The following is a 22,662-nucleotide window of genomic DNA, read 5'->3' on the forward strand; positions in this document are numbered from 1 at the left end:
TCTTTCCTGATAATGTGTGGATATTGCAGTACGGACCGTGGGAACACTGGGCTGGGGTTTCAATCATAGACTTATTGTATGCATGTGGGTTGGTGGAAAGGGCCCCCTGACAATTCAGAAGCCTAGAGTCCTCCTTTATCTAAGGAGCAGGCACAGCAGGGGCAGTAGGAGTAAACTCTTCCCATCACCCTGCCAATTTACTCCAGCTTTGAGCCAAGAAAGCTGAGAGGGTGTTAAAGTTCACGTGGCCCATTCAGGGCCCAATCAAAGCCCACTGAAATCAATGGAAACTCTCAAATTGACTTCAGCGGGCTTTGCATTAGGCCTTCAGTCCTTGGGCTCTCTGCTGAGATGCTAACAAGGGAGTCAACTGTGCTAGTGAATTGTTTCTTTAGTTGTGGAGACTTTCGTCTAGTAGGAACTAAGCTGAGAACCATTAACTCGTTTCACATAAGCCACTGAATAGCCATCAGATGGTTAATGACGTCTGAAAACATTTGCAAACCTAAAGATCTCTTTCCATGATGCCAGCTATAATATTGTGAGGGACAGTCTCTCTTATTACTCTTCAATCTCTGTTTGGATCCTCCAACCCAACAGCCACTCATGTTTTTATTTCCTTTTAAAGGACATTTCAGTAGCTCCCACTTAGAGCAAAAAGAGAAAATACTAAATCCTAGCAATTTCCTCTGCGTTTCAGTCGCCACGGCAACAGAACCCACTTGCCCAAAGCAATGATCTGCGTCTGACAGCGGAGATGTCTAAGGGCCATTATGAAAATGAAAAGTTTACTGGAGATAGGGTGAGCTTCATCAAAACAACCATCACCTTTGATCAAAGAGAAATGCTCTGCCTTCGCTCACCAAGCACAGGCCAAAAGTGCTGTCAGCTGAGGCTCTAGGCATGTAAATATGGGACCACTTGAAATACTGTATATACTTGTTCATTAGCCCATTTGTTTATAAGCCGACCCACCAAAATAGATAAGTAAAAATAGCAAAAACTGTATGACCCTTTCATAAGCTAACCCTATATTTCAGGGGTTGGAAAACTTTGGCTCCTGGCCCATCAGGTAAGCTGCTGGTGGGTTGGGGCATTTTGTTTACTTGGAGTGTCTGCAGGCATCGAGCCCCTCGGCTCCCTGCAGCCACGGTTTTCCGTTCCCAGCCAATGGGAGCTGCGGGAAGTAGCATGCCCATTGGCTGGGAACAGCAAACCACAGCCACAGGGAGCTGAGGGGCTCCATGCCTGCAGACACTCCAGGTAAACAAAACAACAATGTATTAGATATTCAATTAAATGAGTCCATAGAGTTTAAAATCAACAAATTTTGATGTAGACCCATTTATAAGCTGACCCCCGCTCTCTGAGGCATCACTTTTTTACCAAAGATATTTGACTTAAGAACAAGTATATACAGTAATTGACTCACAGTCTTCACTGTTCACCTTCAGCAGAGCCATGGGTGAAAGATAAGGACAGTTCTAGCTACCATGGCATACACTTAGTCCTGCAGACTTTCCAGACTACAGTACCCCTTTCCAGAGTCTGATTTGTCTGGCATATCCCAACTTTCACCTCACTTAAAAACGACTTACTTACAAAATCAGACATAAAAATACAAAAGTGGCACAGTGCACTGTTACTGAAAACTTGCTGACTCTCTCATTTTTACCATATCATTATCAAATAAATCAACTGAAATATAAATATTGTAGTTATGTTTCAGCATCTAGTATACAGAGCTGTATAAACAAGTCATTGTATGATTTTTTAGTTTGTACTGACTTCACTAGTGCTTTACATGTAGCCTGTTGTAAAACTAGGGAAATATGTAGATGAGCTGATGTACCCCCCCAGGGGTACGCATAGCCCTGCTTGAGAACCAATGCTATATAGACAAGTCTACACCAGGACTACATCATTTACATTCTCAGATCAATAGCACTACTCTGTTTGATTTAACTAATGTGGCAAGAAACCACTGAAAAACTGATAAGCAAAGTGAAGCTTCTAGATTCTATTCCTAGGGTCAAATTCTGCTCTCTCTCACACCGTACCAGCACAAATCAAGAGTAACTCCACTGCACTCAGCAGAAGTGAAAATCAAATGGGTTTGACTTCACAGTTCTGGCTCTGGCATAGTTCTACATGCCTATCAGTTGTTATTTGGCTCGATATGGCCCGTTCAGACTGTTGCCATGCAACACTGGAGATCCATCAGCGCCATTCACACACAATGAGTAGGTCTGCACTGCAGTCGGAGGTGTGACTGCAGCCAGCGAACATATGCCCAAGGTACCTTTGATACAGCTAACTTGAGTACTAATAGCAGTGAAGCTGCAGCAACATGGACTGGACGAGCCGGGTATGCACTAGTCTGTGCTGCCATTGTAATTTCAGCAACTTAGATCAAAGCTAGTTCAAGTATGTCTACACATACTGCAGAAGTGCATTGCACACCTCTGATTGCAGCACACAGATATAGCCTCCGAGTGTCATCTAGATCTACCTGCTGTCCACGTCCTCATACGATCAGTAAGTTTGAAAGCAAGCAGACTTACCTAGTTTACCTTATTTTCATTGGGATCGGTTACTCGGTTTAGTCCGTAGTCGAGGGTGTTCTGCATGCCTGGCTGTTACAAATAAGAAACAATACATTTGTGTCTGCTTTTCCAAAACCATCTTAAGTCACGTGCAGAAATCTGCTGCTAATGAATAATTCCTCCAATTGGTGGACAAAGGTAAAACACTGATTGATCTTTCCTGAGATGGCCGTAGAGCTTGGCTGGGAGTGCATGGGAATATATATGGGACACCCAACAGAGCAAGAGACATCTAGAAGGGGTAATCAAGAGGCATCCAAGCAGAGGTGACACCAGGAGACAATCCAGGAGAGATTTAACAGGAGAGATCCAGAGACATCTAGCCATTGGAGATCAAGGGTGATACAAGGGGCACGTATATAGGGAAAACCATGCTCAATCCAGCAATAATCTATATAGAGGAGACACACCTTGATACAGGCAATGAGAAGGGACAATGTTATGTCTGCCTTGGGCACAAAGTGATTTTTGAGTAGTTACCTGAGCTCCATCATAGTTAGATAATAGTCACTAATTAGATCTCAGTAGTGAGCTCTTCTGGGGAAAATGGAGAAACAGACCAGGAAATAAAGTACTTAGTCTAAGTCTAAATTAGTCTAAGAACCAAATTCAGCCCTGGTAGAGCCAAAGGGGTTGCATCCGGGATGAACTGGGGCCAAAGTATTTGAGCGGTGCAAAGAGTCTTCCACCAAGTGCTTTATCTGCAAGCGAAGGTCTAATTACCAGTTGACATTTGCCTCAGACTTGACGCAGCCCTGTATGTTAACAGCTGGGTTCTCCACTGGCCACTTACTCAGTATACACCATTAAACTGGCTCTTTGATTATGACTGGGATGAGGGAGTCTAGCTCCTGGGTACATGTCAGAGTCTGACAGCATGCTGGGACCAGCCTGGCTTCACTCAGGAAACACCCTGGTGACGTATGCCTCCAAAATAACAGCCCCCCCCGAGGACAAGGGCAGTTAGGATTCTCTGTTTGCAGCATGGATGATGTGGTCAGTAGTTCCTTACTTCCTCTCTAAGAGCAAGTCTCAGGAGTTCGAGAAGTTAGTAGACAAAGTGGATTCAAGTCTCTTTTTCGCCTCTAAGTGCACCTCTGCATTTCTGGCAGCTGGCCAAGCACAACCTTGGAACACAACCAAAGCCACCTTCTTAAAGGTGCAGGAGGTTGCTCCTGGCTGAGCTCTCTGGACCCTATACCTCCAATATAGACTTTACAGCTGTGGAGGACGGTATTCTACTTACAGGTGTTCGATGCACTAGCCAATAGGCTTTCTCCTGACAATCCAGCGCATACCTGTCTGCCTTTTTCCGTTCCTTTCCTGTCCTGCAAAGCAAAGAGTAAGTTTTAATCCTATCAGAGGAATATGTGGGTTATTTTTCTCTTTTGATGACATTTGCTTGCATGTTAGCCACAGTGCCTGCTGACAGGGACAGGACCAAAGGAATTTGCAATGTCTTCCTTTAAAACTAGCAAGAGCGAGAACATGATGCTGTTCTGACCTTTCCTCAGCCTCCTGACCTACAGGCTCACAAGGTTACATTCAGAAGGTTTGTGTGTGTGCTGCTTCTTCAGGCCACAACTAAACTCTGCCATTTCTTGACTGCACATCGTGCTGTCCTAACTTACAACTGACAATTTGTTGAACCCCACTGATATCAGTGCAGGGTACTAGCTTTTCAGTAATCAACTTCTTCCTGAGCTCAGCTGGGATTAGGTGTATTCTCTTCTGTTTGGCCTGACAACAATTTGGTAGAATTCCTCCCTTTTACCTGCACCCAATTCTGCCACCTCGTGCATGTCTGTTCCCTGTAACATTTCAGGTGCATACAGTGTCTGCTGTTTACCGTGCAGGAGATAAGTGTGATGTCTCTGACACCCATTTGTTTGGGGAACAGGTGGGTTTGATGGGAACTACTGTTCACAGAACTAGCATAGTGGACACCATAAAGGCCTGGAAGCTAGGAAGTCTTAGGTTTAAACCTCTGACCTGGGGTGCTAGTTCCCAACGCATTCACTGCATAGCGATAAACAAGTCACTTCCCCTGTCACTGTTTCAGGTGCCCCAGTGGAAATTTCACAGAGATGTTGGGAGGATCAGTGTTGGTTTTAAAAACTACACTTTGCATCTCTTAGGCTATGTTCACACTGCAGTCATGGAGTGTGACTGCCCGAGCTAGTTTCCATCCAGGGCCGTCTCCAGCTTTTTTGCCATCTCAAGCAGTGAAGCCAAAAAAAAAAAAAAGCCGCAACTGGCGGCACTTCGGTGGCAGCTCTACCGCGCCGCTTCATTCTTCGGCGGCAATTCAGAGGCGGGTCCTTCCCTCCGAGAGGGAGTGAGGGACCCGCCACTGAATTGCCATCGAAGACCCAGACATGCTGTCCCTTTCCATTGGCCGCCCCAAGCACTTGCTTCCTGTGCTGGTGCCTGGAGCCAGCCCTGCTTCCATCTAGCTAGCTTGGGTCCTGGAGCAGTGATGCCATGATAGCATAGGTTTCAGCCTGGGCTCTCCAAGCCTGTCCAGAACCTGGGTAATTACCAAGTGACTAGACTGCACTGAAGCCAACACTGCCCCAGAGCTCCACTGCTCCAGCACCCTAACTAGCAAGATTAAACCAAGCTCGGGTATGTCTCCATGAGCTGCAATCACACACCGGGACTGCAGTGTCGACATCCCCTTAGCCTGAGCCAGATCTGCACCAAACAGTGTTAATTTGCAGCAACAAACAGGAATTGACAGCATGTTTCCAAGTGGCAATCTGATAGATTCTGTTCTGACTTTTGTAATGCGGAAATGCTCAGTGCTGGGGTACCAGGGCAACATATTATATGCAAGGGCCTAGATGCCTAAAGGTTGAGACAGGAATCCAGGGTTAAGCCCCTAAATAAAAGTGTCTGATTCAAAGTTCAAAGGTGCTGAGCACATACAGCAGAGAAGACAGCATCACAGACCGCATGCTGGCTGTTGGCCAGGCCACTCAGATGGTGATTCAAAGAGAACCTCTTACAACTCCAAAGGGTCAAGGGCCTGATTCAGAAATCCCTACTCCCACAAAACTGGTATTGAAGCTGCTGGAAGCTTTGCCTGAGTAAGGTCTTTTGCGCGGCAGGATCAGGCCCCTCATTTTCAACAGAAGTTGTAACAGATGTAAGGGCAAAAACTTACTTTTGCATGTGCAATGAAGTATTTGCAAAGAGGGTATATGCACATGCAAGGAGGGTATATGCACATGCAAGGAGGGTATATGCACACCCACACACACGCTCCTTTGCATATGTAAACCACACTGCAACTCCACATTGTGTGTAAGCAAATTTAGTTATGCTTGTGTGCAAGAGCAAATGCAGGTGCAATGGGAGACTGTGAATTTGTGTAGGCCACTGCCCACTCCCTTGAAAATGTGGGCTAAAATTTCTCAGTTAAGTGTCAAACGAATAGCAGGTTGTGTGTGGAGGAATACAGTTCATATGGAAACAGTTTTTACCTTCACATTCCCAAGGGATTGTTAACAAGCTGCTGTAAAATTGTGATTTAATTTTTTAATTGAACTCTATTATTTGATTGTACATCAAGTCAGCACCCCCATAGTCCCTCATGCCCCCAAATAAAAAAGCAGGTAACAGAATTTGAGAGAGCTCACCTATACTGCTCTTTGGCCTGCATAATAACAAAATCCCATTTGTAGTTTATTTTTTTATTTAGCAAGTTGTAATGTTCCTGAAATTAAAAAATAAAAAACTCCATTAGTACAAAATTATGAACAATTTGACAGACCTGGCAGTTTCCTGCAATATGCTTGGAAGACTAAGTTTATGTATTATTGCAGGCCAGGATTGTATGTAACCTCTCTAGAGGAGAGATGTAACAGATGTAAGACCGTGGAGTTCAAAAGACTATACTGAAAATGTAGCAGACAAATATGGACTCTGGGACAATTAGATTGAAGTGTTTTTCCTGGGGAATCCCAAGGAAGAAGTTAATGCGAATTCCCCAGCTCTGGTTATGCAAAAACCAGCCTTCTGAAGCTGTGCCCTGAAGAGAGGGCCATTGTCTGCTGATTACCTGCTACAGAAGGCCAAGATCAAAGGTCCGAGTTGTATTAAAAAAAAGGCTGTACTGCGCAGACTTGGGGTCTCCTTTTGGGTGACAGATGGATGAATTTGTAACCACAGGGAAAACAGCTTTATGTTTTGAAGGACTAAACCGTACCAGAGCAAAAGACTGGAATCAGAGGGTGATCTCTGGTAAGCTTTCTAGTATGCATGTATTTTAAATTATTAAATTATTTTAGTATGTTTTCTCTGTAATGCTTAAATGTGCTTGCTTAGAAGGAAATGGGTGACTTATAGCTGCAGGCAATACACGGGTCATCGCCCTCGGAAAGGAAGCAAAACGCAGGCAATGGCCTTTTAGGCAGTCTGGCTTGCTGGGGATATCACAGTGTAGGCAGGGACCTATGCAGTCTTAAAATTCCCAGTCAGGAGGGAGGGAGATGTGGGTCTCTGCCTGAGAGAGGAAACAGCTGGGAGCCGGAAGCCTAAAGTGGTGGACCAAAGAGGGTGAATACAGGTGCGATTGCTCTGAAACTGTGACAACAATACCATTCAGGCCACAGCTTTTGGTTCTCAAGATGCAGAACATGACAAAAACACACCCTCCTCCCTGAAATAAACAGGGGATAGTCTGGCAATTTGAGCTAGAAAAACTGAGTGGTTCTGAAATGAATTACTACAAACTACAATTGCTCTGAATACTTCATTCCAACATTTTGGAGAGGGTAACTGCTCTACTAAAATGATCATTTACTTTAAACACTGTCGTACATCTGCAGCTATTTCACAAAACAGAGGTGCCACTGGGACTTGATGCAACCGAAGTGGCGAGTGCACTGGCAGGTTTTTGTCACTTTCCACCCTTCAATCTCGAGAGCAGCCGGCTCGGAGCTGGCAGAGGAACAAACAATAGAACATCTTCCTACCTTTTCATACTCTTCCAAAACCCCTTTCCTCTTAATATTTTTCTTGGCTAGGTAGATTGCTGGGAGAAAAGCAGAAAGGTCCAGTTACTAGGCAGATCAATAAAGCTAGTCCCTGTAATTGGCAGGCTGACCCTACGACAAAGAGTGGGGCATTGGCCACCGTGACATGTTTCCCAGACACAAGCTCCAATCTCACAGAAGCCCACTCAAGAAAGATGTCCTCAGGGGCTGCAGTCTGTCATGGATGCTCCACTTGTCAATGCTGAAAGGCAAGAATGGCTATCCTACCTCACTCTCGAGCTTGATGTGGTTGATTATGCAGTTCTGTGCCAACAAATTGTGCCTTCCTTATGGCCTGGGCCAAAGTGCATTGGAGCCAATGGAAGGGTTTCAATTTGTCTTCAGTGGGCACTGGATCAAACCCTTAAAAGGTTAGGAATATTTTTTTTTCCAATTTGGGGGCAATTTTTTTTTTGTTCTAAAGCTTTTAAAATATTTTCTTTTAATGTTTAAAACCAAACTAGGTTAATTTTCAGAAAGCTAGGCCTTCGGATTTCAGGACAAATACAGAAGGAACAAAAGTATCAGGTAAATAAAAGCTGGTGACCCAGGTGTCGAGAGCAACCCTGCAATGAACAAATCAGTGTACATAGGTGCCAACTTTCCTTGGCGCCAGTGGGAGCTCACGCCCCCCCCGATTCCGCCCCCTCCCTGCCTCTATTGGACCCCTCCCCAAATCCCCAGCCCCGCCGCTTCCCTGAGCGCACCACATTCCTCATCCTTTCCCCTCCCTCCCAGCACTTGCTGCACGAAACAGCTGTTTCGTGGTGCAAGCGCTGGGAGGGAAGGGGGGAGAAGTAGGACTCGGCGGCGTGCTCGGGGAGGAGGCGGAGGCGGTGAGCTTGGGGGGGACCTGCCGGTGGGTGCTCTGCACACACCAATTTTTCCTCGTGGGTGCTCCAGTCCCGGAACACCCATGGAGTCGGTGCCTATGTCAGCGTGTACCCTAAAGCCCATGAGCAGCCCTATAATAATAAAGCAAGATGCTCAGCCCAGTCTTCATAAGCAGCCCTACATAGCCAGAAGAGCAGGACCTAGAGAAAACACTTGAGAGTATCATCATCATCCACCTGACTATATGAGAGTGTGCTGTACATCCTCACGCGCCATTCAGCTTTCACAGAATAGCTATAATGTTAAAACTTACCATAGTCGGTATCATCTGCTGCCCACTGCTGGGTGGGCCAGAAATATGGTGTCTGCAGAAAGAAGCCAAAAACAAGACCTCAGTTTTCACGTCGCCACCATCAGCTGCATCTGGCTCTTTAAAATCATTGTATTTGTTGGTATCATATTGGCTACATTGTATTTTTGTGTAAACAGGAGGAGGGACTCACCTGCTTTGCAAATATGCTACAAAAAGCAGCTTATCATTCCCCATACTTCTACCATTTAAGGGGGTGAATCAACACACACACAAAATATCCATCTTCTTAGCTCAGCATAAGCAGTTAGGAGGATAAGACAAGGCTATTATTCAGGTTTAACGGAGTGTCAATTACATATCCACTTCCTCTGCGTTAACAATCAGTTATTGTTAACAAGGTGAGACTTTCAAAACCATGCAAGCTTTCAGAACATCCAAGTGCATGCTTATGTCTTACTTGGCAGTGTTCTCCTGGATACTGTCAAGATGTTGGAGCTTGGATTGGGGAACACGAAGGGAACCAGACAACTGGTATTTGAAAACTATATGATAGTTCCCTAATCTCTCATTGTATGTGGAGGCAAGTCCAACCATGAACCATTATCCTAATGGCTTATCACATCCTGTTTCTACAGTGTATTCTATTTGCTCATCATACTGTCTTCTGAAATTGTTCCAATGATTTCATTTGCTAGTGTGCAAGCTGCAAGGGAAAATACATTCAGAAGGAACCACAGGCTTTTTGAAGCTACAAGGAAAGGTAATTTAATTAAACAGAAGCAGAGAAGCCTCCGTTTCTAAGCCAAGATGTAGGGTACATTATGTCCAGCCAGTGTTCTATGTCTAAGATATAACTTGCCTGGAATCTGTAGAGGCTGCTATCTGTTTTGAGGGTGAGGTTTTTTGGCTCCTGCAGAGGGTAGATGTATCCATACTTGACAATTAGATTCCCCAAGTTTAGTGCCTCTAAAAATAAAGAGATGTCAGATATATTGATGATGCAAAGAGACGGCAGCAGAATTCAGGAACAACCCACTACCCAGGAGAGAAGAATGTAGGTTGTATCTAACAACGAATTATAGTTTCATGATTCAAAACTATAAAAGCATTAGATGGTTATGCTCCTACCTTCCTCAGCGATTTTCAGATGCTGGATAATCCACTGCAGTATATCACCACCTGCAAGGCAAAGAAAATATCAGACACTATAAATCGGAAGTGGTGTGTAGCCCACAGAGTCCTGCACTACAGTCATCTCCAGTATGGAGATGGAGGCTGTGAAGACTATAGGTCCTAGCATGCCAAGCCCTATCTTAAGCCAGTCAACTGGCACATATTAAAAATTAAGGCAACTGCACTGCATTCCCATTTATTCAAAGAAGGTGTGACCCACAGGCTTCTGGCTAATTGCCAGTGCAGCTCTTGGTTGGGTGGTAAATGTACAGTCAAACCCATGCAGTAAAAAGGGATCCTGCAGATTACAGCAGGCCATTCTGTTATCACACTGTCCCTTGATGATGGTACTTGATCTGATGTTTTCCCCTTGTCAAATAGATCTCACCCACTGGTCTTCTCAGCATTTCCTGTGTCACCCAACTAACTTGGAAGGACTTCACAGCTAACTGGAGAGCAGAGCATGCTCTGAAAAGATGTGAGCACAGCACCACTGGAAAGTAAATTTACCATGCTTGGGGCAGCGGGGGAGACTAGTGAAGAGGAGCCCAACGACTGTAGCTCCTCTGCCCTATGCTTCTACAGCCCCCACAGAGATGGAAACCCAGGAAGCCACCCAAGAGGGGCTGCTGCAAGTCAGGGGCACCAGAACAGAGGGGCCAGAGGGCCATGGTCCCCCACTTTTAAACATCCCTAAGGACAAGTGATGGGGGCAAAGGCGGTGGGGTCTTAGGGAGAAAAGGCTGTGCAGGAACCGGGTCTCAGGGGAAGGGGCAGGGCAGGGGAAAGGGGCAGAAAGTGTTGGGGCTACAGTTCAGGTGCCGGTGCCCCCCCCCCACTGTTAGGAAGCTTCTGCCACCCCTGCTGCAAGTGGGGTAAGAGTCACCCCTCTGAAGAGGGATGACACCAGGCCTACGCACTATTTAAGCCCTCAAAGTAGAGATTTAGTGGGACTTCAGTGACCCATAGTCCTCTTGTGCTGGTTCTCTGAATAGGAGTGAATTTCACCTAAGGGAGAGCATGCCACAGAGGCAAAACAACCACATCCTTCTGTAGGTCTAACCTTTTCTGCTCATGTATGCAGAGAGGAACCTGAGGCCCCTAATCTCCCTGTGGTATAATTGCTCCATGTGTACATGACCAATAATAATACACACCTGTTTCCGTCGTTCATGGAGTAGTGAAATTCACCTCAATGTGGAAAGCCAAGAAAAGGCAAGCCCATAAAGTCCCACGTAAACCCTAAATGGTGCATTATGATAGGGTGTACCACGCCTCCTCTAGCCCTGCTGAAGGCATTGCCACCGTGACACACCTGCCCAATGGAAGAACGTCACTTGGGAAAGAGGGGCAGTGCGTTTAGTCCTCCAAGCACTGCCTAGAGATGCCACACGGGCTCTAGTGCCTGCAGAATCAACAAGATTTGATCCCCTCCCCAGTGGCTAGATGGGAGAGACAGAGGCAGCAGCCAATCAGATCCATCAGGTGAGATAAGAAGGCTTGCCTGCTTCTTCACAGGGTGGGTGTGGGTTGAATTTGGGGCAGCAGAGTTGCTCTCTGGTTCTAACGAAGCTCCCAAGCCTGGGTCAGGGCCTAGCAATCCAACTGCACCTTCAGCTGAAGTGTGCAATGAACTGTTTATTTTTTGTTGTGGAGTTGAACTGCCTGGGTGGTCATTTTCAGTTGAGTTTCAATTCACTGCTAGACTAGCATGGGGCTTGCTGTTTGGGGAGGCCTTGCACAGGCCATGTTTGGGCTCAAGTGGGACTGGACAGAGGGGATGAATTTCAGCCTAAGATCTGTGAAGTGCTTTGAGATCCTGAGCAGAAGCACAAGGGAAGGGCAAAGTATTATCACTACTTAGATTGTAAGGGGCTGGGGCTGGGGCTGGGGCCGTCTCTTTGGCGTCCTGTCCATGACTAGAGCTCCTAGGTGCTATGGCAACACAAACAACAAATCATAGTAATTGCCCATTAGGTGAGGCACTCAGCCAGCCCCTGCACAGGGTATTTTTAAACTTCTTTCAGCTGCTGCTATTGTGCCTTTAGATATCTCCAAAAGCCTCCATTTTAAAATTCATATTTCTGCTGGTTTTTAATGAACATCTTTCTGCAATAACCAAACAAAATCTTTTACAAAGACGAACAATTTTTAGCATTGCTAGTGAGACTCCACATCAAAACTCAACATAATTGGAAATGTGAAGTGGATGTGTTCTTTGTAAAGGTGAACTCATAGGGAACATGTTATTGCGAGCATGAAAAGGAAGGGAATGCTCATCCGGAATCACACAACTCAATTAGAATCCTTACTCGCAAATTAAATTGAAGCATAAAGAAACAATTCAGATTTGAAAGGCTGGAAATGTGTAACTCAGTGATATAAAAAGCATTCATGAATCCAAGTTGAAAGGGGATTTATCGTTTGAATAGAAATACATTCAGTAGGCAGGGAGGTAGAAGGCTTGGGGAACAGAGTAGAGCTGGTTAAAAAATGTCTTTCTACAGGAAGTTTTGGGGAACAAAAATCTGTTTTGCAAAATTTTCCATGAGAATTTTTTATTTTCAAATACAGAACATTTTAACTGAAAATGGTTCTAAAATAATAAAAATGTTTTCAGTTTTTTAAAACCATTTTTGTTAAAAAAAAATCGTTTTTTTATTTAAATGTTTGTTTTAAAAATCAAAAGCCAGAAGTTTTTCCTGAAAACTGAATCAAAAAATGAAAATGTTAAAAACTGTAAGATTTTAGTTATCAAAATATTTTCAGTTTCCATTTTTTTTTAGACAAAATTAAAAAGAAACTGAAAAATTTCAGCCAAAATTTAAATTTAAATTTTTCACTTTGGTCAAAAAGCTATTTTTGTCAACAATATATTTTGATCAAAAAATATCAACTAGGAGTAATACAGAGCCTCTCATTTTTAGGTCGTCATAGGTTCAAATCTAAGAATTGTTACCATCTGCTGGCTATGTGACATGAGTTTTGTGGGCCTTTGTCGAGACATCTTTGGCACAAAAAACGCCATCTGAACTGACACTAAATGGCCAATTCTATCCAAAGCCAAGTATGGAATGGGTCATGGAAACAGAACTACCCTCTCACAGCATCAGATGACAATATCAGCACCACTTCTCTCTTATCATGATGGTCAGGGAGCGGTAGTGATGGACTTTGAAGGGGACCCCGCTCAGTCATCCTCGGCCAGAAGGCTGGTGGCAGTAACAGGGACCACAAAGGTGTGGGGTGTTAAGGAAAGAAATGGGGGGGAGGGATCTTCAGGGCTCCAATATTTCCAAGAAGAATCCCTACTCCCTAGAAGAAAATGTGTCCAAAAGAGCTGTTCTTTGGAAACTATGGTTTCTCTATTAAGGAAGCTGGTGATGAAGTGGTTGTAGGGGCATGCGATGGGTCACGGTGGCTGTGTTAGGTATTTTGGTTTTAAACCCTCATCCCTGCACAGAGGGGCCACATGAGGTCTGGGAATCATTTAAACCCCAGTGATCTGGCTTACATGGAAGGTAAGCGATGCATAGGTCTTGTGTGTGTTTTCCACACAGGGGTGCATTTCTCCCCTGGGAATTCCCTGGCATATGCAATGCATGTGCTTTCCTGTCACCTGCTCTCACAGAATGGGCCAAGGTATGGCCAAATGATGTCACTTGGCGGCAGGAGTAGGCCTGCAGCCCTAGAAAGAGTATCTGGGATAAAAAGGGTTCAATGAGGGAAGAAAGACAACCTTCACACGGCAACATCCTGTCTTAAAAGATACACCCAAATGCACAGAACACAGTTCTGCTGTTGCTGCTTTAGAAGGCCACCTCTGTTAAATAACTGATCTTTGCTAGCCCCTTGAGTCGTTTCACTGGTTACCTGCTTTTGCAAATAATACCAAGTGCTTTCTCCTATAAAATTCCCTTTGAAATATTCTGTCATTGAGTTCAATGGGTGTTAGAACCTAGCTTCTCTGTCAAGAGCGGTCCATAAGACATACCAGAGGGAAGCCAAGTTCCGTGTACTGAAAGGTACTTCAGCTTTCAAAGGTCTCTCAAGGTGATGTGGCCTGTATCCATCAGCCATACACAAAGTCAGCATCAGCCGCCACTAGCCCTTTCATTATCTTCTGAGGAGCAAACAAAACTCTGAAGCTCTCGCCATTTAAACAAGGCCAGACTAAACCGCATTCGGTCCCTGATCAATTACTAGCCTCTCTCTTCAAATGTCACCTACAGTTGCGGATTGAAATGTTGACCTTTCCTGACATTATACTGATTACTTAGCCCTGTACTGGGAGCCTGGAGCTTTTATCCCACTGACTGCTTCCTTAAATAGATCAAATTAAAAGATTATTCTGTCACTCATACCTAGAGAGCTCTGTTTGTAAGTGCCCTCCCTAAAAGAAAATTAAACATGGGTGACTATCTGCCTCTTGCAAAGAAATTCTGAAACTTTTTAGGGATTTGGCATGCACCTATGTAGTTTTCTCAACACGAACAGCCAAGTTCTTTGCATTGCCTGCCGCGGAGTTGTGCCCATTTACACCACACACTCTAGTAATAGCGCTGTTGGAAGATGTAGGACTATATATCTCCTTACTGACTTTGCGCTACACCTGTTTAAGCAAACAGAGGGCCTGCCCCATAGTGTGTAGAAGGATAGAAGGCACAGTCTGGGAATAAGATTGATGGCCAGGACCTCCCAAGTTCTGCCAGCTATTCCCTGCCCTGACACCAGTTCCCATTGTGCCCTTGAGCAAGTTACTTAACCTATCTACCTCAGTTTCCCCATCCAGAAAATGGAGAACACAATATTCCACTACAGCTCTTCAGGGCCAAATCCTCCTCTCAGTTATCCCTGTGCAGCCCCAGGGCATCACTGGAGAGGAGGATTTGGCCAAGAGAACTGCAGGACTTTCTGCAGTCCTGGCTTCCCAAGGGCCAGGGCCGGCTCCAGGCACCAGCCGAGCAAGCTCGTGCTTGGGGCGGCAGATTCTACGGGGCGGCATTCCGCCCAATCCTAGGATGGCACGGCGGGTTTTTTTGGTTCCCCGATCTGGACGCCCTGTAAGGGGCAGAGGAGGTGAGCGCCCTGCCGCAAACTCGGCAGGGCAGCCCACGTCCTTCCCTCCCAGCCGACCAGAGCGGCACAGAGCCCTCCTGGCAGGCAGCACAGCAGTCGGGGCCGTGGGACGAGTGCCTCGCTGAAGCCCTGGCCACCCCCACTTCTCTTCCCACCATTAGACCGGGCACGCACTCTGCAGCACAGGGAGTCCCCCTGCACCCTGGCTCCAGTCGCCTTGTAGGGTTCTTGTTTTGTTTTGTTTTTTTCCCTGCTTTGCCAGCCGCGCCATTTCCCACCCCCTGGCCCCGCTTTGCCACTCCGGCCACACTGCAGGTTTTTGGTTTTTTCCCCCCTGCTTTGCCGCTCCGGCCCCCTCCCCCTCTTTTGGTACAAGGTGTGCAAAGCAGTGAGTATTTATAGTGTAATATTCTTCTGATGGTTTCTAGGAGAGGGAAGTAAAAGTGTGGACAATATATTTCCAGCGCCGTGTGAAAGAAGCTGGCACACACAAAAGGAGAGTGTGTTCGTGGCTGACGGTAATGACAAACTTGGCACATCAAAGCACAGCTACCTGTCTGTTTCTTCTTCAACCTATTCAAATCAGGAAAAGCTGTAATTTAGAGGCACAGAAGTGGGTTGAATATTTTGCTTCTCTCCAGTGAATTTAAGAAAAATGATTATTACCAGAAAATGCTAAAAGGGGAGATTAATTGGTTGCTATTCATTTCTAAAGCTCCATATTACAGTCTGGTATCACTCTGCCCATTTTAATTCTTTCTGGAAATATATATCCAGACGTGATGGGGCACACGCTCATCGCCTGTTAGACGTGGAGTTATGAGCCAGTGAGTGCACCTATGACTGACTGATGGCCTCCTGTCCAGTGGGGGTAGAAGTAGGAAAGGATCATTAGATACCTGGGCTTCACAAGGAACTAGAGTGATCAGACAGCAAGTGTGAAAAATCGGGTCGGGGAGTGGGGGATAATAGGCACCTATATAAGAAAAAGACCCAAAAATCTAGACTGTCCTGATTTTATAGGGACATCTGGTCACCCTACAAGCAACTGGAGGGAACTCAGTAGGGGGGAGACTGCAGAGGGGACAGGATTCTCCTTTGGAGAGAAACCCCCAGAGAGCACGTCAGGCTCCTGTAAGAAGGAAGCCCTGAGGTAGGGTCAGTAAAAGCACTTCAGTGGAAGCTGAGAGGTGGAAGGATGGTTCTTCCAGCAGAGAAAGGAGGAGCTTGGAGGACCTGGGGAGAATCCAGAGGTCTGGGAACCAATGGGAGGCTGGGTTAGGCACAAGCTGCAGGAAAGCAACTCGAGGGAGGTCAGAGGAAGGAAGTGGCAGGCAAACAGCAACAAGTCTGAAGAAGCCAACCTGCCTGCTCAATACAGGGTTCCTGAGTCAGAACCCGGAGTGAGGAGTGGGCCTGGGTTCCCCCACCAGTTCCTCAAGAAGGATCATGCAAGCCCACTGGAAGCAATACTGAGCTTGGTGTGAGGCTGACGACTGACCCCAAAGGATGGGATGGAGGCTCCTTTGTATTGGGATGTCTTGTGAACTTTCAGTTGGACCTTCTTGTTACCCTGGAAGGGGACTGAACTTAGTGACTTGACCGGAGAGCTGACTCACGGAAGACCCAACAAGAGACAGACGGCCTGCAGGAGATGCCAGGGACAAGGATCCCTTGCAGCATTATACCCTGACACAAGGGGATGCTACAGGTGGCAAGTACACTACCTTACGCCATAGCTACTGCAGAGCTCTCCGAAGTAGGTACGTGACGGGGTGGAGAAGGGAGCAGTTCTTCAGTTCTGACACAGTAAGACTTGTCAAGGCCATATGGGCAGTCACTTGTTCTTAACTAGTAATGACCTTCCTATCTGCTGCTTTAAGGGCTAGGGTGAAATCCTGTGCCCATTTAAGTCAATGGGAGTTTTGCCATTGACTCAGTGGAGCCAGGACTTCAGCCCAGATTTCCAAAGATGGGTGCATGAAACAACAGGCCTATATTTGCACACACTTCTCGTAATTGGGCAAAATGTCTGATGTGCATGCAGAAATAACGTATTTGTACAGGCACACGGCCCATTTTAGGCTCCTATATGGCACACACTTCCTTGTCTATCCTACAGGTTTAGAGCATTAGTCAGAACGTATTAGTAACACACTTTTAAACCAGCATGGCTAAGGAGTTTCTGCCTAGCCTACATAGAGTTAATCCCCGCTCCGAGGGGTTAATTGTATATTAAATGCTCATTTGCGCTGCACTTGTTTGACAGAATTCTCAGCACCCTTTACACCTACAGATATAACCTTTAACAAAGGAACAATATTCCTCCCCAGTGGTGGTAAATGGAGATTTTTATCCCTAACAAACAATGGCCTCATGCTGGATGATGAATAGTTGTGTAAACAAAAGCTAACCCAGAGTTTTAAACAGCCTGTCTAAAAGCTCCTTCCCCTCTCAGTTGACCAGCCTATAGTCTCCTCTCTCATCTGATGGAACATTTCACTAGTTCTCCAATCATCCATAGAGTCTCCTGGTGGACAAAACCTGACTTTCCGATGTAAACAACAAGCAGATTTTTTATTATTAACAAAACTCTCTCTGTATGTATCCCAGAGTGATAAAATAAAAGGGTGCGGGGGAGGGGCAAAGGACACAAGCCCATTTTTTTCTTTTTTGCCTGAGACCACCAGCATACAGGACAGGGGCATAGCCATGGATGGGCTTGGATGGGCCATGGCCCACCCACTTACCATCCAGGCCCACCAAAATTGCACCCAGACCATCTCCCCGGTGGGAGTGCCGGGCTGGTGGGTGGAGTGGGGCAAGCCCCAGTGCCCAGACCCTGCTCCCTGCACCCGATCCTGCTCCCTGGCAGGAGTGCTGGGTGGGCAAAACAGGGTAAGCTCTACCACCCGGACCCGCTCCCCAACTGGAGCACCAGGTGGGCTGGCAGAGAGAGACAAGCCGCTGCGCCCCAACCCCATTTCCATGGCAGGGACGCACTGGGACTGTAATCTGAAGGGGTGGGAGGGACCCCCACTTGTCCTGGCCAAGGCCTCACAAAACCATAATCCCCGTAGGTGTAGGTGGCCCCCCATCATTCCCTCCCACTCAAAAGTGAGGCCCATCCAATTTTCCTAGCCTAGCTACAACACTGATACACGGTGATGGCAGCCATATAAATGCTTGTAAATAGAATAATAGTAAGCGAAGCCAGTTTTTGGTTTATTACCATTGTACGAAGAAACAGGCTCTTCTCCAGAGGCTCAGAAAAATAGCAGGGTAGTGCCATTGGCATCTTACCTGTCATAGCATGTGGGATATTTGTGATCTTCACCCTCTGAGTGTGCATTTTGATGCCAGTATCTGGATTCTGCATCTCCATGAGGAGGGCTTCGATCTGCAAAGCATGATGGGTACAAGCGGTTTTGTGAGAACGAACTGGAGGGCAAAACAACAGCGCAGTCTGACCTGATCCATGTTGTAAAGGCAACTAATCCAGACTAGCAAAAGGGGAGAGAATTAAGGGGCTGGGCTCATCCCACTCCCTTTCACAGAAGCTGCTTATGTGAACATGCTACTTGTACAGACATGCTAACCCCAGTGGGCAATTCCTCCTCAAAGTGCCATCTTGCAATCATTCCCTGCTAGGCTACCCCACAGGAGAAGCACACGCCTGTGATTAGCTTACCTGGCCACTGGATGTGGCTGTTCCACACGAATTCAGCGTGGCTTTTTCAGGAGAGATATTGACCAAGGACAAACTACAAACATTGGTTCCTTTTTGTTCTGCTAGCAATTTGCTAGGGCATCAAGAGAACTGTTGCAAAACCAGTGGGGGTGAATAATACCCAGGCAGCTAGCTCCACTGCATACCTATCCCCTTTTGCTTAAAGGCTAACTTGAAAGTGCATCACTCATGGGGTGAATTAGCACACAGACTGGGTGAAAGCCAACCCCAAGACTGTCTGTTTCATGGCCTGCAGAGAATAGCTGGGGTGGATTTTTAAAATACAACAGCAGCAAAAGTACGTTCCACTGCTAACGGGCTGTGCAAAGTGCAGGTCAGTTGGAGCCTAACATCAAAAAGATCTCAGGGTGGCCAGCACCTCTCAGGCAGCACTCAGCATCCAGGAGGTTAGGAAGATGGCTAAGGCGTCCACCTTTTCTTGACTACTTTAGGGATCATCCACGATAACAAAAATAGAAATAAGGCACCGCTCTGAGCAAAGAGGCAGCTTTGGGGTTCCCCCCCTTTTTGTGGGCCACTGAACACCACTGGGCCTGATTCTCCTCTCTCAACAGTGAGATCACCAAAAACCCCACTGAAGCAAGTGGAGTAACAACAGTGTAAAATGCCTATAAGTGATGGGAGAAACCGGTCCATCCTGCTGCTATTCTGGAGCTCTCATAAAAAGAATAGCTCACTCCTGCACTAACACTTAGGCCCAGGTCCTCAAGAGTATTTAAGCACCTGCATCCCACTGATGCGTCCGATGAAGTGGGCTGTAGCCCACAAAAGCTTATGCTCAAATAAATTTGTTAGTCTCTAGGGTATCACAAGGACTCCTGTTCTTTTTGCGGATACAGACTAACATGGCTGCTATTCTGAAACCTGATTTCAATGGGAGCTGAATACAATGGGAATTATGTGACTAAACACCTTTAAGGTTCTGGGCCCTCGGGCATGATTTGTAAAGGTAAGTGAGGCACCTAAAGATGCAGATAAGCTCCCAGGTGCCTATCTGCATTTTCAGCCATCTAAATACCTTCAAAATCGTCCTCTCCGCCCTTTTTCAAAGAATCCAGAATAACATTTTTCCCTTTCAAGATTTGATTTCCTGTTAGCTACTTTGCTCTGGAGATGGAGGAAGACAGAACAGTTGCTCTGAGGAGAGGAAAGATGGTCTTGTGCTTAGGGCATTAGCCTGTGACTTGGGAGACCTAGATTCAATTCCTTGTTCTGTTCCAGACTTCCCGTGTGGCCTTGGGCGAGTCATTTAGCTCCTCTGTGCTTCTGATCTCCCCCTGGAAATGGAGATAACAGCACCACCCTACCTCCCAGAGGCGTTGTGAAGAAAAATACACTGAAGTTGGTGAGGTCCTCTGACAGTGTAGCAATGGGGATGTACAGGGGTGGCTCTATGTTTTTGCTGCCGAAGCCACAGGACCAGCAGACCTCCCGCAGAAATGCCCCCCCCCACTCCCCCAGATTGCTGCCCCAGGCACGCGCTTGCTGCGCTGGTGCTTGGAGCCTCCCCTGAGGGTGAAGAAATACTGAAGATAGCAGGTGTGCAGAAATCTAAAGGTGCAGTGCACAGAAAACAAGACCATGACAGGTAAGTTACAGAGCTGCGTACACCACAGTTCTGACCCCTGCTAGTCCCAGCAGCTTCAGTGGGAGCCACGCTTTTCAAGACCTGGTCCTCTGAGCCAGCTCGTTGTCTAGCCCATGTTCCATTTTGACCCCTCGTGTCTGGAGTGGCTGTACAGGGCTCTCAGCATCTCCCTGCTCGGCCTCTACTAGGTAAGACCCAATAGTTAGTTCATAAAACCCACTCAGTCTTCTGGTGCAGGATGTTCTCTTTTCCTAATGAGCAAATAGATCCGGAGACGTGTAGCTTTCCTACCCCTGCTGAGCACCCTCTGGTCATTTAAGAAATAACATATATCAAAAGAAACAAGCGAGACAAGCCAGGGAGCTACCATCGGGTGGTGCCTGCTGTTTCGGCTGCAAACTGCGCACTTTGCTGATCAAAACTCAGCAGGTCTTTTCCTCTTCTCCTAAGGGAACCAGCTGCTTATTAGGGATTCCTAGAGATTAGAAGTTGCCATCAGCACCAGCTTGTCAGCAGGAGCCAAGAAGGGCTGTTTAAAATACAATGAGGACATCTGCTTTCTTTTCTGCAGCTTTGTCACATTTTGTAACATGATTTTGCCCAGGAGAGCTCTCTGGATGGTTTTCATTTCATATATATTGAAGCCACGTCTTGGCCTTGGTCCACAGGTGAAGGCTGCCACTGAGATCAATTCACAGCAGGTGAAATATACCACAGTGCAAAGAGTCAGCACAAAGTATAAGTACCATTGAAGACTCTCATCAGTCCTATTTTGAGTGAATCAGTGGTTCCTATGACCTTTGCATAGGGGTGAATTTCATCTCTGAGAAAGCCTCCCTGGTCTGTATTTGGGAAGCCATCATATTTGGGGTTGGGAAGGAATTTTCCTCTAGGGCAGACTGGCAGAAGCCCTGGCGGATTTTCACTTTCCTCTGCAGCGTGGGGCATGGGTCACTTGCTGGAAGATTCTCTGCACCCTGAAATCTTTAAACCATGATTTGAGGACTTCAATGTCTCAGACACAAGTTTGTTATGGGAGTGGGTGGGTGAGATTCTGTGGTCTGCGTTGTGCAGGAGGTCAGACTAGATGATCATAATGGTCCCTTCTGACCTTAAAATCTATGATTCTATGAAGAGGAAAAGCAGAATTCTGAACTCAGGACTCGGGGAAGAAGTTTATTATTTGTTTTATGGTAACACCTAGGAATCCCAGTCCCAGTCCAGGGTCAGAATCCCAAGATGCTAGGCACTCTACAGACAAAGAACAAAGCAAACAGTCCCTGTCCAGAGAGCATACAGTCTAAGTGCAGGAGGCAGCAGGTGGGAAGCAAGCAGGTGGGAGAGGAGGTAGTACAGAGAACAGAATTTTGAGTGTCAGCTGTTTAATCCTCCAACTCGTTACCTGTTTTGCTTTTTCCTCTTGCTTGGAAATCCTGATAAGGAGAGGCCTCTGCAAGTCAAAGCAGCCTCCAAGTGCTAAATGAGCAAATGTCTCTGGAGCAATCTCCTGCATTGCTGCATATCATGAGTCACGAGCCCACCCCCACTGACATCTGGCTGCAGCACTCAGTTTTGGTCCTTGGGGGCATCTCCAAGTACAAATAATTAAACTCACAATTTCTGCACTCCATCTTCAGTACAGTCACTATGTAAAATCCTTTGGCTCAGTGAGGATTTATAGCTCATTGTTGTGGCTAAGTGGTTGATGCAGTAGTTTATTCAAATGCTTAAGGGCACAACTGCCTTCATAGGCAGGTTAGTTCTTGTTTCATGACATTGGCCACAGCTTTCATTATGGGGTTGAGGTTTGGAGCTGTTTTGTTTTTACTCATCAGTGGGTTCCAACTATTCCGGGAAATCAAAAAGGGACACAGAAAACAAATGATTTTGAAGGAGTCTCCCCAGCTATCTAGACCACAGTGTAGGAAACTTCCAAGATAGCTCGGTGGGCACAAGAAGTGTTCTCCAACATGATCTCCTCTGATTGCTCCTTTTCTTCCATCTGGCATCTGTTTCTACAATAATATAGCATAAGAACCCCCTGCAGATAGCCGCAGGATATAGAGAAGCATGTTCCCCTTCTGGAGGCGGAGGATTTTAATGCCGCTTCAAAAATGTAGGTTTGTTTCCTTGCAGAAAAATAGCCTTATTGGAAGGCAATGTATGAAATGGGATTTTGTGTCCCTGTAGGATTGCCAGTCTATTTCAAATGCTCACCTCCTGCTTCAAGTCTTGTATTGTTTGTATTATAAGAGCTCCTATACGACTCCACCAAG

At 46.2% G+C, this 22,662-nt stretch overlaps 1 protein-coding gene across 1 annotated transcript in view; it reads right to left on the reverse strand.

Annotated features, from left to right (window-relative positions):
• Positions 1 to 22,662, reverse strand: part of RGS9 (regulator of G protein signaling 9) — a 69,318-nt gene that overhangs the window by 40,656 nt on the left and 6,000 nt on the right. Inside the window, exons 2-9 of the mRNA XM_032776366.1 lie at positions 18,351 to 18,447; positions 9,924 to 9,974; positions 9,655 to 9,761; positions 8,796 to 8,847; positions 7,589 to 7,647; positions 6,251 to 6,327; positions 3,853 to 3,934; positions 2,574 to 2,636 (exon numbers count right to left, since the gene is read on the reverse strand). Of these exons, the coding sequence (XP_032632257.1) occupies positions 2,574 to 2,636; positions 3,853 to 3,934; positions 6,251 to 6,327; positions 7,589 to 7,647; positions 8,796 to 8,847; positions 9,655 to 9,761; positions 9,924 to 9,974; positions 18,351 to 18,447 (588 nt within the window). The remainder of the gene's footprint in view (positions 1 to 2,573; positions 2,637 to 3,852; positions 3,935 to 6,250; positions 6,328 to 7,588; positions 7,648 to 8,795; positions 8,848 to 9,654; positions 9,762 to 9,923; positions 9,975 to 18,350; positions 18,448 to 22,662) is intronic.

This window comes from Chelonoidis abingdonii, chromosome 13, assembly GCF_003597395.2.
Source record: "Chelonoidis abingdonii isolate Lonesome George chromosome 13, CheloAbing_2.0, whole genome shotgun sequence".
Lineage (NCBI taxonomy): Eukaryota > Metazoa > Chordata > Testudines > Testudinidae > Chelonoidis > Chelonoidis abingdonii.